Source organism: Xenopus laevis, chromosome 8S, assembly GCF_017654675.1.
Source record: "Xenopus laevis strain J_2021 chromosome 8S, Xenopus_laevis_v10.1, whole genome shotgun sequence".
Classification (NCBI taxonomy): Eukaryota; Metazoa; Chordata; class Amphibia; order Anura; family Pipidae; genus Xenopus; species Xenopus laevis.
Genome location: NC_054386.1, coordinates 39985366 through 40002179, shown reverse-complemented (window position 1 = coordinate 40002179; position 16814 = coordinate 39985366). Strand labels below are relative to the sequence as shown.

Genomic DNA, 16814 nt, shown 5'->3' with positions numbered 1-16814 from the left:
ACATAATGCCCCAATAAATGCTCTGAATGGCAGCCATCAAAGCACTAGAATTCGCTTTTCTGAAATTCATGGTTTTTGTTGCCCCAGTGTATATTTGTTTTTTGCACCAGACATTAAATGATATAACATTATGGTCACTTGCACATTTGCTATAAGTTCTGGGTCATTTGAGATCACTAAATCCAGAATAGCATTTTTTCTGGTTGACTCCTCAACAACCTGTGCCATAAAATTGTCATGCAACAAATGTATAAGCTTGTTCCCATTAACTGATCTGGCAGTACTGTTACTCCAGTCAATATCTGGGTAATTACAATTCCCCATTATCATTACTTTAGCCAAACCAGCAGCATTTTCTATTTGCATCAGGAGCTCAGCCTCCTCCTCCTCACTTAGATTGGGGGGTCTATAGCATACGTCTACAATTAGGGGTAAAGCAGAGAGACCACCTTTGTCTATATTGCTAAGATCTTATGTTAACCCTTTACTGAATTCATGTGTTTCAGGTCCCCAATATTGCCTGGAGAAGCAAAGCCAGCTCAATGTACCTGTGGATTTGGACAGTACTTTGGAAAGTCAGAATTCCCTGGAGTTCTGCCTAGTGCGAGAGAACAGTACGTGTCCATTTCACATTATTTCAGCACTTTTTTTCTAGCCTCTGACATTTCTGCTACCACTTGAGCCTACTTGATTCTTTAGGGGTTTATGTCCCCATTGTTCTGCTTGATAGGAATACATGCCTACCAACTGTGATTGATTGACTCGCTTTGTTTATAAACATCAGTGTCCTGTTTATCTCGACCATGACTGATCTGTGTGGAGGGTCTGACTCCTAAGCTGCTGAAATGAGAATCTCTAGATAACTGATGAAGGGGTCGCAAAGAGATGGAAACAGAATGCATGACACATTAGTGCAAACCACCTTATCTCTTTCATTTAAAAACAGAATGCTACTGTATTACACTCACTACACTACAGATATTTGTTTTATAGCCAGTTGCTGCATAATATGCAATAGTAGCTAAGGTTAAAAAAAAGACATGTCCATCACGTGTAACCTTTTTGTCCAAGCAAAAACCTGCCCAACTTGTTTATCTGTGAATAAAAAGTGATAGACACCGAAAATGCATGATTACCTAAAGGGTCTTACCTTTGATAGTAGGTATTATTCACAGCAGGGAATATATTATACACAGGTCAGTGAGTGGGGGTCACTGACCCCATCTAAAACAATTCAGGTCCTCTTCTGTTCATATTCTAGTCTCTTATTGAAATCTGTGCATGGTTGCTAGGGTAATTTGTACCCTAGAAACTAGGTTGCTGATTGCAAACTGGATATTTTGTTTGGTATATTTTGCTTAGCCCAGAACCCTGTCTAGATATGCACATTAATTCTGGCCCCAAAAGTTGTATGAATATGGGGCCATGTACATTTCTCTAACTATCCGTCTGATTTACCGTCCATATATTCAGCCTTTTCCTCCCCTTTACATGCAACTTGTGCATAGTCTATTCTTTCCACGGCTAATTGAGTTTTATATCCTGCCGCTCGTTTCCCATGATGCTCCCCTCGTCATCTTATCAGTAAGAACTAATTAGTATTCAAGGGAAATTGGTCTTAATATATTAAAATTGGATAAGTGGCTTAAGACCTGTATAAAAGCCAGTGTCTTATAGGAAACGCTAACTAGAGATGTGTGTGTAATTAACTCAATTACAATTAAAGTTTTCATTAAGCAAAATACCAGTGTATTAAAATGTTTACCCACCATGTTTCCAGCAGCTTAATTCCCTCTCTGCCATGTACTGTATTGGTCAGCGAATCTGACCCATTTTGCTTTGCCAAAAATTTGAGAAACGCTGAAAAATTTTGCCAAATGCATTGAAGTCAATGGGTGACAATTTTTTTTTTTATCATCTTTTGTCAACAATATCTTTAGCCTCTTTTTTTAAAAATGTTGAGACATTCCAATGGCTACAGCTGAGCGAAATTGTTTCTTTTCTGTAGATACATATACACTTTTGCAAATCAGACAGTTACTTTAATGCAGGTCTGGCATAGAGAGTGGTATGTATGTTCCCACACATCACCAGGCACCAAACACTGAGTCCATTAATCTGCTGCTAAAATCCACATTGTTCTCCTTTCAGGCCCTTGTATTAGCTAGAGCAGTAAGCAGTGTGTCCCACTGTCTCTACAAAAGCCGAAATCACTTTTTCTGCCATATTTTCTGCAGCACTTTATTTAAAAGCATATGACTGATTATTTCCCGTTTACAGGGCTGCCATCTTGGTGGCTATATTTAAACAAAATCTGTCAGAAACGCTCATTTCCAAATTGGTTGCCGTCCAAAATCGCGTCAGGAATTTAAAGAAGAGAGCTAGCGCATGGGGGCTCTGTAGTGGTATTTTTAAAGTAATTGGCATTTTGGCTTAATGCGTGGTTATCTGCAGTATAACTAGTATAACGCAGGAAAAAGTCATGCTGGTGGTAAAGAAGAATATATGAGGTCGGTAATGGGGTTGGTGGCAGCTTTATGGGAAAAAGTTGTTAAAAGTCCCACAGTATCTAAATCACAGAGTAGTTGGTGATGGCATCTGTTGACTCCTTCCCTGCCAGAGTGGATGGGAGGCACAGCTGCCTCTTCTGCTCTGTCCTCGGTTTATTTACAGAGGATTATCTTTTAATGAAATAATTTATTCCTATTTTATGATATTCAGCCTCTTTTGCTGCCTGTGTTGAAAATGTTTCCATACAACAACAAGGGCAGCATATGGAGTTGATGTTGTATGTTCTGCAGTCCCAGCAACTATCTCTCATTGTGGTTTGAAAGAGAATGCTGGCTACAGTAGAAGCAGTTGGGCACTGGCATGTCATTCACATAATGGTAAGATGGAAAATCTGACAGAAGGGGGCATTTTTACTGGAGCACTAAATCACCCTATAGATGTCAACTAAACAGACCATTTCAAGCGATATTGCCAGGAAAACTGAGGGGAGCTGTCTGCTTGGCCCTGCAAACATAGATAGATTTCACTGGGACCGATAATTTTTTTTTTTAACTTGGCAGATCAATTTTCTGATAGATGTTGGACGATCGTTCAATTCCCACTAACTTCACGATAATTTGACTGATTGGTCGGATTGCACTGAAATAGATTGTTAAACGAAGGATCTTTGCATCTACGGGGACCTTAAGTTGCAGCACCAATCTCTGTTCTATTATATGTGTGTTAATTAAGCATAGGCAGCTACAGAAACTAACCAGCCACACTACTCTACTCACACTTGGACCAGTCTATTAGAACATACTGTAAAGCTGTCCATATGCAATATGCCAGGTGCCAAATTAGTGGATCTTTACCCAATTTGGCACCTAAGTAGTGGCCCAAATCATAGTGATTTGATCATTCAGCTGTTGGGCCAGCAGATCACAGATGGGTCCATGCAGGTGTTTAGCTTCAGACTGTATCCATTGCAAGATATAATTGATATCCTAACAAGCCCCAATCAAATATTGTTAGGTGAAAGGATTCTACAAAAATGCATTCTTCTTACCATGTAGACTGAAATAAACTTGACCAATTTTTTTTTTTTTTTATCCTTTTGACAGGTTCTAGAGGAGAGGAGCCTCCAGAGGATACCCAAATTGACATTGCAACAGTGCAGGACATGCTTAGCAGCCACCAGTACAAGTCTTTCAAAGTCAGCATGATCCACCGATTGCGCTTCACCACTGATGTCCAGCTTGGTGAGTTCCTGCATCCACATTCAGCTTCTTGAAATACATCACCTTTCATTTGCTTAATGTTTTGGTTAAATATTGTGTGGCCTTCATCCAAAAATGGCTTCTTGCTTCACTTGTTGGCTGCATTGTGTGTACACACTCTCTCTCTCTCTTTTTCTTTTGGATTGGTCAAACAGAAACCTCAAGAGCTGATGGTATAATTTTTTCCCCTCCACGAAGTTATGATACTGGCTTATCCTGGATAACCACTGCTTTCCTTGTTGTCTCATACAGTATTTTGTGTTATTATGCCTTTTCAAGTTTGGAGGAACAAGTTCAATTTCAGATGAGCAGTTTTTGCCAGTATTTAATTGAACACTGCACACACTGCACACAATTAATATGTTAAATTTAAGCGATGCTGCATTTCCTATTACTACCTGCATTGATGCTCTCAGGCCTGTGAATATCTGAGTTGCTGTTGCTGCCCTTGTTTAGTTTGTTGCAGATTCCAGGTGAAATTTGGGTTACTGGACAAGCGCGTCAGGCCTGTTTTGAGGGACTATGCCGTACTGGTTGACTTTATGTGCACTTGTTTGGCTTACTAAGGTCACCTGGCACTGCTATGGATCTGCACAATTGATGGGAATCCCTAGCATTTGGTAAATATCACCCGAGACAGCCATAGTTACAAAATACCCAAATGTCTTAGTGGGTGTTTAAAGGAACAGTAAAACCTAAAAACAAAAGTGTAAAATTGTGTGTGTTTACTTCAGAAACTCTGCTATCATTTATATAAACAAGCTGCTGTGTAGCCATGGAGGCAGCCAATCAAAGCTGATAAAAATCTCAGGATACACAGCAGATAAACTCTGTAGCATACAATTGCATTCTTCAGAACTTATCTATTATCTACTGTGTACCCTGTGCTTGAATGGCTGCCCCCATGGCTACACAGCATCGTGTTTATATAAACTATATAGCGTTTCTGAAGCACACACAGCTTTTACCAGTGCAGGGCAACACTACATTATATTGTTATTTCTTTAAAATACTTAATTTTTTTTGCTGTAACTGTTCCTTTAAGGCTAGGCAACTGAAGAGAAATTTAGAATAAAATTAGTTAAAGGGGAACTCCTCCCAAAAAACCTTTAAAGTCAATGTAATTTAAAGCAACTTTCCAATATACCTTGATTAAACTTTTTCTGTGATTTTAAAGTTATTTGTAAATGGTATTGCTATTAAAAACATTGCCTGTTTTCTGACTCTTGAAACAATGCAGCAGAAGTCCATTCTGCCCTAGCTCTGTTAATCAGCTGGCTTCTGTCATATTGTTTGAGGAGTGCAGAGAACATAAGCAGCCAAGAACATATTGCTGTCAGTAGCAATTACATTTACAAATAATTTAAAAACCTTTTAATTTAATTTTGATTTATTAAAATGTAAAAAGGGATAGATTTGTAATTTAATAATCCTAAAATCACACAGTAAAAATACAGATGCCTTTAATGACTCCCGGCACACTTGTGGTGCTTGTACAGGTATGGGACCTGTTAGAATTCTCAGGGACCTGGGGTTTTCCAGATAAGTGAAATTTCTGTAATTTGGATCTTGCTACCTTTTCTTCCTAACATGTGCCACTACCGTAAGTCTGTTGGCACACGTTATGATCTCGGGGGAGATTAGTCGCCCAGTGACAAATCTCTTCTTCGGGCAACCAATCTCCCCGAAATGCCTTACCGCCGGCAAGAATATAAATCGCAGACAGGATGGCATACAAATCGTTTTGTTTTTCCGAAGTTTCTTTGTGAGGTGACTTTGGAAAATGAAGCGATACAAATGCCATCCCGCCAGCGATTCAAAGTCATGCAGACGGGAAGGCATTTGAGGAGATTAGTCGCCAGAAGAAGATATTTGTCATTGGGCGACTAATCTCCCCGGAATCTTACTGTGTGCCATCAGCCTAAGTCTACTAGAAAATCATGTAAATATTAAATAAGCCCAAAACACTGGTTTTGCTTCCAATAAGGATTAATTATATATTAGTTGGGATCAAGTACAAGGTACTGTTTTATTATTACAGAGAAAAACGATAAAATTTGGATTACTTGGATAAGATGGAGTCTACGGGAGATGGCCATTCTGTAATTCAGAACTTTCTGTATACTTGGTTTCTGGATAAAGGATCCCAAACCTGTACCTGCTGAAATTATGGTATGGTGAAGTTCATGAATTGAAATTCAGCAGAGTTAGCCTGTGATATGTTAATGCAAACACTTTTATCTGGGAATTCTACTTCCCTGGAGTTATTTATTGCCAGCCCACGGCTTTTGTTGATCATATTGATCGCACAGGAGCAGTTCAGTGGCCACGGATGCAGTTTCTCCAGCACCTCCCAGACCCATTAAGACTGCAGTGCAGAGGGCCGTCTCTGGAAATATTTGCATTAGTTCTTCTCTCTGCATCTCTATTTGTATTTGCACATTGAATTGGAAATGCCTTGGCAACGATGTGCTCACATCTGCAATATATTGGTTATGTTGTATGTATAGATAGATATACACAAACACATACTTCTTTGTTTTTGCCTAACTGTAGTATAGCTATTATAGATAGTATAGATAATACATTTATATCTGATTACTAAATAGCTATATGTCTAAAAGCAAGAATGTCTTAAAAATATATAGAATGCCATAACTCAATTCAGTAGTTCTAAGGTACTCTTGCTTGCCCTCTTTCAGCTAGTGATAGTGCAAGTATATATCATAGTCACAGGCTCATGTTGGTGTTGGTGGTGCAGATTTGGACGAGTGACGGGTCCAACTTTTGGTTTTGCATACCTCCCACCATGCGAATTAACTTCCCGTAAGCCCTCCCTGTTACTGATGTTTTTGGCATGTTCCTCCCTCTCCATGATGTCCCTGGCAGATATGGGTTCAGTTTATGGTAAGGGTCAATGGGCTCAGACAGATATGGATTTCCTAGAGGATGGGTGCTGTCCTGCACATCGCTAATCTAAGCAAACGGAAACCCTTAACCTGGCTATACACTGAAACATCAGTTGTTTGGCATGGTCACTAAATGTGAGCTATTGGGATATCTGATTGTTTGCCCCTTGGATCGCAACAACATCAAATGCAGGCCTTCAGTGCAAAGACAGGACTTTTAATCTTGCAATATCGTGCTGACTGTCTGTTAGCCAGGCCCATCTGAGGGCCCTATACATGGGCAATCATCTTCCGACTTCCGAGGACTAAATTGGCAGCTTTTATTGGCCTGTGTGCGCCCACCATTTCTTAATATTGGCCCTCCACCCCAAGTGGTCACTTATTCAGTTCAGCATTATTGGATTAACACACATCTGTATAGAGTCTCACAACACAAGCAAGTATGTGAGGGAGAGACATTACTCTGGTACATACAGGGCAGTAATGGATGGACGAGGCAAGTCCCACGCAGCAGATAAAAATAATGGAAGTTTGCACATTCTTTACATGATAAAAAGGCAGATGAGAGGGACAGGACCGTCTGTGCTCTCCCATTGCTCTACTCCATGCCTGGCCCACTTGCCCCTTGCTGGAAAGATTGATGGCTCTGAGGGTGACCTTGACTAGGAGCAGGAGCCGGTGATGTATGTACCAGGCTCTCTGTGCTAAATGGGCCCAGATTTGTAGTGCTAATATTCATGGGGACACAGGCCCAAACTCACCGCGGCTATAAATCAGCGGCCACTTTAGGTGTCACTGCTGGTTTATATTCGGCTACTGTCGAAAAAAATCACTCCAGGTTCACACCTCCGGCATCATCTGTTCATCTGGAAGAGTTTGGTATTTAGTGGGCATTTTTCATGATAGAAACTGGCATTAACTCCTTCGCTGTCTAAGGAACCACATATCTATGGTAACCAGGAGGGGATATACATCTCTTTTCCACATATTTGCATTCAATAGTTATAGGGAGGCAGTTACTTCCAAAGACTTAAACATGTCCAACACTCTAGAGAGAACTTTTTCAACCGTTATTAAACCAATTCCTTTTCTGCCATAACTTTCACTAATAAGAACACGATAGTATTGTGCATATGGGTGTAGAGGATTAGTCCACATATTTATTACATACTCTATAAAGGTCATTTACTGTGTTGTCACTGTAGTTCTGTGTGTGTGTTCATAGAACTGTCAGTATATTTCTAGGACATCTACTTTACCCTCTAAAGCTAAGGTTTCCACCCAGCCAGTGTTTCACCTGCCTAGTCAGTATAAATGAGGCTTGATTCCATAGTTAACAAATAAAATATAGGAGGGCTTTTCAGCTAATCTACAACACATTCCAGCATGCCGACTTCAAGCTGCATTTTGGGAGGGAGCACAGGTTGGAGAACCCTGACCTGCTATTGAGTGGAGTACGATTCCACCAGCTATAGAGCTATGTAGTTCTGTTTGGATAGATCTACAGTAGAAATACATACAAAATACTTTGTTCAGGAGAGGTTCAATTGAATGGACTTTAAAGACTGCAATGTAATGACAAAAAGGGTCCAAACTGCTTAATCTGGCTATACCTGTTTTTGGCATGTGGATGTTGGGCAGACTGTCCTGACCATTATCTGTGTAACGTGAATATAGGGCAGCATATTGCTTCGGCAGAGGGGAATGTGAAAAGGAGCTTGAGCTTCTCTTGCCGTTCCAGTTACTCAAGCTTTTGGCCCAAGCTAATAAAACAGTGCCGTGTATAGCCACTCATACCGTATCTGTATGTTCATCCCGTGGACCAATGACTCAGGTCTGGTATACAATGGTTCAGTGTATGGCCTCCTTGGATGTGACACCATTAAAGAACAAAACATACTGTAACATAAAAACCATTAAACCTTAGTCTAGTCTAGTAAGTCCCTAAATAATTTTTTCAGTGAGGCCAAGTAATTCCTAGTTACAACAGTGATAACTGGTAGTAAATGTGATGCCATTTGTCCACAGGCATCTCTGGTGAGAAAGTGGAGATTGATCCGGTGACCAATCAGAAGACCAGCACCAAGTTTTGGATTAAACAGAAGCCAATCTCCATTGATTCAGATCTGCTGTGTGCATGTGATCTGGCAGAGGAGAAAAGTCCCAGTAAGTGACTTCTGGTAAAATATATACAGTTCAACGTTAACGTTTTCTAGCTTGCCCTACTGCCATCTTCGTCTTTCTACCAACAACTGCATGCGACCCTGGGCACTTACTCCTTTTGACCCCCCACAACTCCTCCTGTTTGGTTATTTTACATCAGAGACTTTGGAAGCAGGCCTGTCTAGGATATAGACATTTGCAGAATTAGTGTTAATTAAACTCTAAGGTAATGAATCTTGCATCCCTGATTTATGGGAAAGTTTTCCTGCAAAAAAATAAAATAAGAAGCTGCAGTAATGCCCCCATGTGGGTAATGCCCCTCTGAAAATAGTGGATTCATAATTAGGTATTGCCGAGTAAGGGATTTGTTAGGGATTCTAATAAGCTTTCTCTTTATAATTGGAGGCATCCTGCCATGAGCAACCAAGGTACTGTGGGATCCCAGCCAGTGGATCGCAACTACATCCATCACTTCTCTCATGACAGCAAATGTATTCATTCTCATGTGATCCATTGGCTGCATTATTGCCCAAACCCTGGCCGTGCCATCTAATAAGGTAGTCTGCCTACATATTGCTTATCGCTTGCTGAAAGCACCTTAAAGGAATATTGATGCTGAAAACAAGTTGTTTTGGCAAAAAAATCACACATTTATAATTTACTGTAAATGTTTATAGTACACTATATTCCTTGAATTGTACTCTGACCTTTCCAGCAAGCCTGGCCGCTTGTGTGTCTCATTGCGGATTCAGTCTGTGATTGCAGTTTGCTGCTTAAAGGGCAACTGTCAGTCCTAGAGAAAACCTAGCTAGGTCTGCTGTGTCTCTGCTATAGTTACCGGTGTAGACTATGTAGGTGCATTACAAGACCACCCCATCATCTTCATATTTCCCCTCTGGGTCCTTATCGGTATTGGTTTAACTACCTCAATTTTCCTATTGCCTCCTTCCAACCTCTTTCTTTTTTTTTTTTTAAGCCCCCTTGATTTTCCTTATCTCTTATGCTTTTTCTCATTACTTACATCGCTACCCCTTTCTCCATTACTCCTTCTTTAACACAATTAGTCTTGTTTAACATTGTATTACTCTTCATTTATATCTTTTCCCTCTCTTCATATGTTTTAAATGTCAGCCAGTTTCAGTATCTTGGTTGCTGTTTGCAATTTTATCCAGCATCGAAACAGGAGTGCCCATACTTTACTAATGTGTGGTGTAATCATAGCAAACCAGTTTTTACTGGATAGCCAGAGTTCACTAGTGCTAGACAGGTTGATGTTGGTACAGTTATGGGATCCTTTATCCAGAACCCTGTTATACAGAAAGCTCAGAATTACCGACAAGCCATCTCCCATAGACTTCATTATAATCAAATAATCCAATTTTTTTTTTATTATTATTTCCTTTTTCTCTGTAATAATAAAACAGTACCTTGTACTTGATCCCAACTTGATAATTAATCCTTATTGGAAGCAAAACCAGCCTATTGGGTTTATTTAATGTTTACATAATTTTATAGTAGACTTATGGTATAAAGATACAAATGATGGAAAGTTCTGTTATCCAGAGAACCCCAAGTCCCAAGCATTCTGAATAACAGGTCTCATACCTGTTTATATAAATAAACTAACATATAAATATGTCCATACAATGCACAGAATCTTGCCCACAGAGCTGCGCATGCCAGTACCAGGTTCCTTAGATGGCCGTGAGGGAGGATATAGGAGAATGCTAGCAAGACATTATTAGGAGTTTTTTCTGGTACAGTGTGTTTGAATATAAATTCTACTTCAGCACAATTCAGAAGTGCAACTATATTTAAGCTTTCTCTGTCTTTTTTTCTAATGGGGGGCAGGGGAGAAATATTTCCCTGACTGGTTTCCACATTCTCCATTTCTCCCAAGTTTAGAGCGATTCTTATCGGCCGGTGATGTATGTCTCACTGCAAGGCTTACATCAAAAAATGATTCCTGGGGTCCTCCCTGAATGAATTATAAGAGAGAAGGAGAGGATGAGAAAGAGATAAGAGCTCAGACTTGTGCAATATATCCTATTTTCCATGTTTTATCTCTGGTAACACAAGCTCCTCGTATCTAGCTTGGAATGATATTATAAATTGTACTTATGCACGAATCCAAACTCAGGCAGCGCACAGGGTCAACTGGATGACTGTCACAATGAAGATGTCACCCTATAAGAAATGGGCCCCATGGTTCTGTGCTGGGACTTGTGCTGGGTTAATTATATGGCTGCTTTTGTGCATTCAGTTTCTTCTACAAGGTCGTTTCCTAACTATTAGTAGAAGCAGGTTCCTTGTGCCAGTTACCTTACATAGCGCAGTCTATTACAGTGTATAGTCTAGAGTCCGGAGCCATTCTCTTCTGCCTCTCTAACCCAAGGTTGAAACCACTACATGGTTGCTTATGGGATTATTCTAAAGATGGATTTTTATTGTTCTTGAATGGGGATCCTCAACTTTTTTTTTTTTTTTTTTTTACCCGTGAGCCCCATTTAAATGTAAAAGAGTTGGGGAGTAACACAAACATGAAAAAGCTTATTGGGGGTGGCAAATAAGGGTTGCGATTTGCTATTTGGTAGCCCCTATGTGGATAGGTAGTGGATTTGGCAGTTCACCTGGTTTTATGCAACCAAAAATTGCCTTCGAGCCTGAAATTCAAAAATAAGCACCTGCTTTGAGGCCACAGGGAGCAACATCCAAGGAGTTGGTGAGAAACTGGTTGGGGATCACTGTTCAAGAACTTGGCTTTTCATGCAGGCCTCCCCCGCATTTGGTTACTAGGGTTACTGTAATACTAGCAACTAGACCAATTAAAATTGTCTAACAATGTCACTATCTAGTCCTGTTTCTTAATCTTTACTTTCCAGATGTTACTGTACTACAAATCCCAGCATGCCTTTAGTTTGATTATACTGAAGAGCATTCTGGAATTTGTAATCCTGCAACATCTGGAGGCTTACGGTTATAGTGTCACTTGGAAAGTGAACATCCCCTTTAAATCACTGTAATTGTGTGATAATAGTAATATTATAATGTATAGTTCTTATAATGTATATTATATAATGTATGTATATAGTTTATAATGTATAGTTCTTGTACTTGTACAATAGTACAGACTCTTTTCTTTTCCCCCCTCTCCCTATATAAAGATGTGTTTATTTTGGGAAATAGTTGTGCACGCTTTCGTTATAGGTAGAGGATAAAAGCGAATTGCAGAAGCAAGCTGGCGTAATAGAGATGATATGCAGAGAGCAGCCACTCGCCGCATATGACAATAATGTGATTGTATCAGGCTGCCGACCTAAGGATGACGACTATTGCAACATTAGCCTCCTAAACTCGCACTATTATGCGCCCAGCGAGTTTCTCTCTCCTGAGTAAATCAATCAGCATCTGCAGTGATTCCCTCCGCACCTCTGACAGGCCAGGCTATCTGCCTTGGAAATAGAGTGAAATTGAAAGCACTACATAATGACTTTATATCCCAACAAAGATGGCTTGAATGTTAAGGGTTTTATCTGGGTCGCCGGCCCCTAGCCCATTCATAGACTGTTTAAAACAATCACTGGCACTGCACAGGTTAACCCCCCCAGTTCACAATCACAAATATTAATGATGTTTTCTTTTTGCAGTTTGTATAATATTCTATTTTCTTTTTCTCCATCCCTGTTCTTCTTAATGGCATCTAGAGGCGACATCGTGCCATGGTCTGTTCTTGGTGAAAGTGTGGATTGCAGCGTGATTGTGCCATAGCCTTGAACGTTGTTTAAATAAGCAGTCTATTTTTACTTAAAGGCATATGCACCCCTCCTGGGCCAATACAACAGATCACTCCTTATTACATATTTGCACTGGCATTGGCTATCCATTTGAAAGTACATTTCTGCAGCACAAGCATATAGCTTTGGGTTCCCATTAAAGACCCATGGGCAGTTCCTACAAGAGGAATGGGTTTAGGGAGCTATTCTGCCATTAATCAATAAAATTCCATTTTGCTCAGTGGCTACAAGCCGTATGTTGCTATCAAGCTAACAGATCCCTTCATGTGGAAAGGCAGTCTCACTGCTCAGGAACCTGGAACAGAATTTAACACCAATATACGGATTATCTGTATATAACCCCATTATCTGCATGTGAAAATGAAAGAGGATACAAAACAGTGGCTGTACGACTTTTAAGTGCAGGTGTTGATTTATCTACTCTGTAAAGTGCTAGAAGCCTAAGGTAGTTCCGTGTGATCGTATTAATGAGTGTTAAACATAGGTTTGTAGTGGGAGGTAGTGCGTAGCAACACTGGGGAAAGCAAAGAGATACTTAAAATATAAGCATTGATTTGTTGGACCTGTACAGTTGGCCCTATCCTAAAGGTTGTGGCAGAGACGGTGGCATTGGTAGCTCTCAGATTGGCATGACCATGGTCTTACATTCAACAACCCTCACAGTGACCATAATGTTCCATTATGGGGGCAAAGGTTGTTGGCTTTCACATTTGCCTCCTTACCCCATGCGACGTGCAGGTGTTGTGGGTAGGACCATCATCCCGTCCCTCCTCTGCATATAGTAGTTCTGCACTGCTGGCCTGAAAGGATTGGCAAGAAGATTGTTGAAGATGATGGATTCTGGGCCTCCTGTCTCTGCCTCTTTGTAGTAAGAGGGAAGGCGAAGACAGGGAGAAGATCAGCAGCCCATTTCTGCACCCCTCCTCTTTTTCTTTTATCCTGTAACCTCTGACCCTGGCCTTCTGTCGGCAGCTGTCACCAGCACTGACAGTTTGATTGATGTCCCTCACCACAGAAAGGGAGTCTGCTCCACTCTCTAAACAAACACACACACACATAGAAGCACAATAGCAGGAAAGCCCAGTGTGGCTTACATGCATACGTGCAAAGCCGGCCAATTGCACAGCACAACTGTAAGAACTGTCTGAATGGTCAACACACATAAATGGGCTATAAGTCACGCTGCTCATATGGTTGCAGGCACAATTATTCATTTTCTTGTTTACTATAGACCATTTCCTTCACTGTATGATAATGTTTTGGTGGTAAAGTGATTGTTGTATCTACTTCTACTTTTGTTGAGGTTCATTCTTTCAGGAACAGTTGGCGGTTTACATTTTTACATGGGATTATTGGTCTTTTACTTCTTGACACTTCTATCCCTTTATTTCATTCACAGCACTTTTCTGTTCTGTTTCCTTCTTTCTCCATTGTGTGGCTATCATTTTTCTTGTACCCAAACCCCCCCCCCTTCCACTTCTCACATTCCAGTCCACCCCTTCATTCCTCTCGTTACTCCTTTACTCCCATTACTCATTTGCCTTTTGTTTGTTCTCAACCACATCTCTTGTTTCTTTTGCTTTTATCTCCCTTTTCAACTTGTAAAGGTAGTATACACGCTACAATAGAGATCTTTCCTGAAAAAAATAGATTTTTTGTTTCAACACACACGTGTAGAGTTAAATGATCAGATATACAGGTGGAAACAATAGAATTCTACCTGTATCTGACGATTCAGCACTAACAGCCGATGTTCGGGTGCCTTCAAAGCCGCCTGATCAAAATTTTCTGGCCAACCCAATCAAAGAGACCAAAATCCAAGTCTTCTGCCAATGTCAGTTGGCTTGTCCCCCACCATACACACCGAATATCGAATGGAAATTAATTTTGTACGACATTATCTGTGTGTCTATGGCCATCTTTCTTAACTCATTGTTTTCATTCGGTGGGCCCTGTATTGGGACCCTGCCATGGTAAGGGTTACAAGGAGAGCGGATAAATAGTAGCAGCTTTTGAGCTGTTCATGTGTAAAACCTGCTGTTCTGGTGTCTCACCAAGGAACACAGAACCAGAGGTAATTTATTTTTAATTAGCTTGTATGCAAAAGGTCGGAGGATTCCCCCGCATGTCCTTGTCACTGAGACGACACAAGAAAAGGCACTCGCAGACACACCCATGTGCACCCTTTCCTGTTTCTTGAGACCGTTTGCCCCCTCTGCACCAGTGTAAACATTAGAGGTGCCCTTTAGCAAACTCAAATCATGTTGTATTAATCAACCCGGCATTTATGTCACACAAAGAAATATGCTGCATTAATATTTATATTGGTATAGTAACTTTTCTCTCTCTTTCATCCTGTCTGGCACAGGGGCTGGCTATGCTTTTAATCCTTCATGTACGTTTTCATTCATGGCCTCCCCTTCTTTGCTAAAATTATATCCTTCACACTGACATTCTTAATGTCCTCCAGCTGAATTTGCCCACCTACTGCTCCTTGAGGTGTCTGTAATGCCGACTGGCACAACACTAACCAGCCACACAAACTAAGTTACATATTAAATGTGTTGAGGAGCCGCTAAACCCAATGAAAACTTAGCACATGGATGTACAGTGGCAATTTTGGGATCCCTTGTGCCTACAGATCATTGGATAGGCAGCTATATCACAGCAATTAAATTGGGATCCCGCATGTTTTATTTACTGGAAAGTGTTATGACTTGGATTTTTGTCTGGCATGTGCCCATTCCTGTACCTGCTTCTTTCTTGCACCTACACTTTCTGAAGAACTGTGAGAAATAATGTTTGTACCACTTTGGGGATAAGGAAGCGGTAGCGAGGTGGCGGTAGTGTTACCTTCTCCGTCCTCTTCTTCTCTGTGCCGCCTTCTTCCTTTTCTCCTGTGCGCCTTCACACCGTTTTTCTTTTGTCCTCTCTCACACTTCTATTTACTTTCACATCCTTTCTCATATTAACCTGTGAATTTAAACATGTGGCATTATCTCTGCCCTCTTCTTCTCTGTGCTGCCTTCTTCCTTTTCTCCTGTGTACTGCCTTCTTTTTTTTTTCTCCTGTGTGCTGCCTTCTTTTTTCTCTCCTGTGTGCCTTCACATCGTTTTTCTTTTGTCCTCTCTCACACTTCCATTTACTTCTACATTCTTTCTCATATTAAACTGTGAATTTAAACATGTGGCATTATGGCAGTGCCCAACATCTTGGGTAGGTTAGCAGGCTTAGTGTCTGGAGCAGTGATCCCCAACCAGTGGCTTGTAAGCACTTTGGATGTCGCTTCCAGTGACCTCAAAGCAGGGGCTTTTTTTTTTTTTTTAAATTCTTGACATGCAAGTTTTGATTGACTAAAAACTAGATGTAGTGCCAAACAAAACCTCCTTTAGACTGCCAATCCATATAACACCTACCAAATGGCCAAATACAGCTCTTATTTGTCATCCCGGGAACTTTTTTCCAGCTTGAGTTGCTCCCCAACACTTTTTACAGTTAAAAGTGACTCATGGGTAAAAAAGGTTTGGAAACCCTGGTCTAGAGCATGAACAGTATTGGGTCTCCAGCTGCCTTTCACATTAGCTGATACAACAGACCGTGACTTTATAACTCTCCCTTAATGTGGTGGGCAGAATTAGTCTGGGGTCCTTAATTTTTTTTTTTCAGCCTCCACAGCAGTGGAGATGACTAAGTGGGCTTTATTCTCATTGAAGTCTAATGGCCCTCCTTGCCGTCTGTCATTGAGTTTTTACCCTGGAACAGGGGGGTTTTGGCCCAAAACTCCTGACTGTACCATGGCAACAGAGAGTTATAATTACACTGAATGAGAGGTGGCAGCTTCTATATACAAAAAGAACAGGCAAGGATTAATTTACTTGAAATTAGATCGTATGAGGCATTTAGACTTCCAATCAAATAGCAGTACAGTATATGGCTGCTGGAGATTTTTGCCTAGAGCAATAAACCCGAGCAGAGCAGTGTCAAAAGTTGCTTCCTGCATCAGTAACTTCATGTGCTATTGGTGCACAGAAAAGCAGGAGTGCTCCTGTTACAAATATATGATCTTGGCAGTAAAAATAACACTAATTCATAGTTGTATATACTGAATTATCTGTCTTAAAACCATTTCTGATACCTGACAATATCTTGCCATGTACAGGCAGTTTGACATAGGTACT

At 40.6% G+C, this 16814-nt stretch overlaps 1 protein-coding gene across 6 annotated transcripts in view; it reads left to right on the top strand.

The window, feature by feature from the left end:
• mapkap1.S (MAPK associated protein 1 S homeolog) overlaps positions 1–16814 on the top strand; it is a 147504-nt gene that overhangs the window by 121839 nt on the left and 8851 nt on the right. For 4 of the 6 annotated variants that reach the window (XM_041575059.1, XM_018232846.2, XM_041575057.1 and 1 more), the window contains exons 8-10: positions 507–614; positions 3615–3752; positions 8708–8845. In XM_041575059.1, coding sequence (XP_041430993.1) covers positions 507–614; positions 3615–3752; positions 8708–8845 — 384 coding nt within the window. The remainder of the gene's footprint in view (positions 1–506; positions 615–3614; positions 3753–8707; positions 8846–16814) is intronic. The other 2 variants (XM_018232847.2, XM_041575060.1) reach the window with 2 other exon arrangements.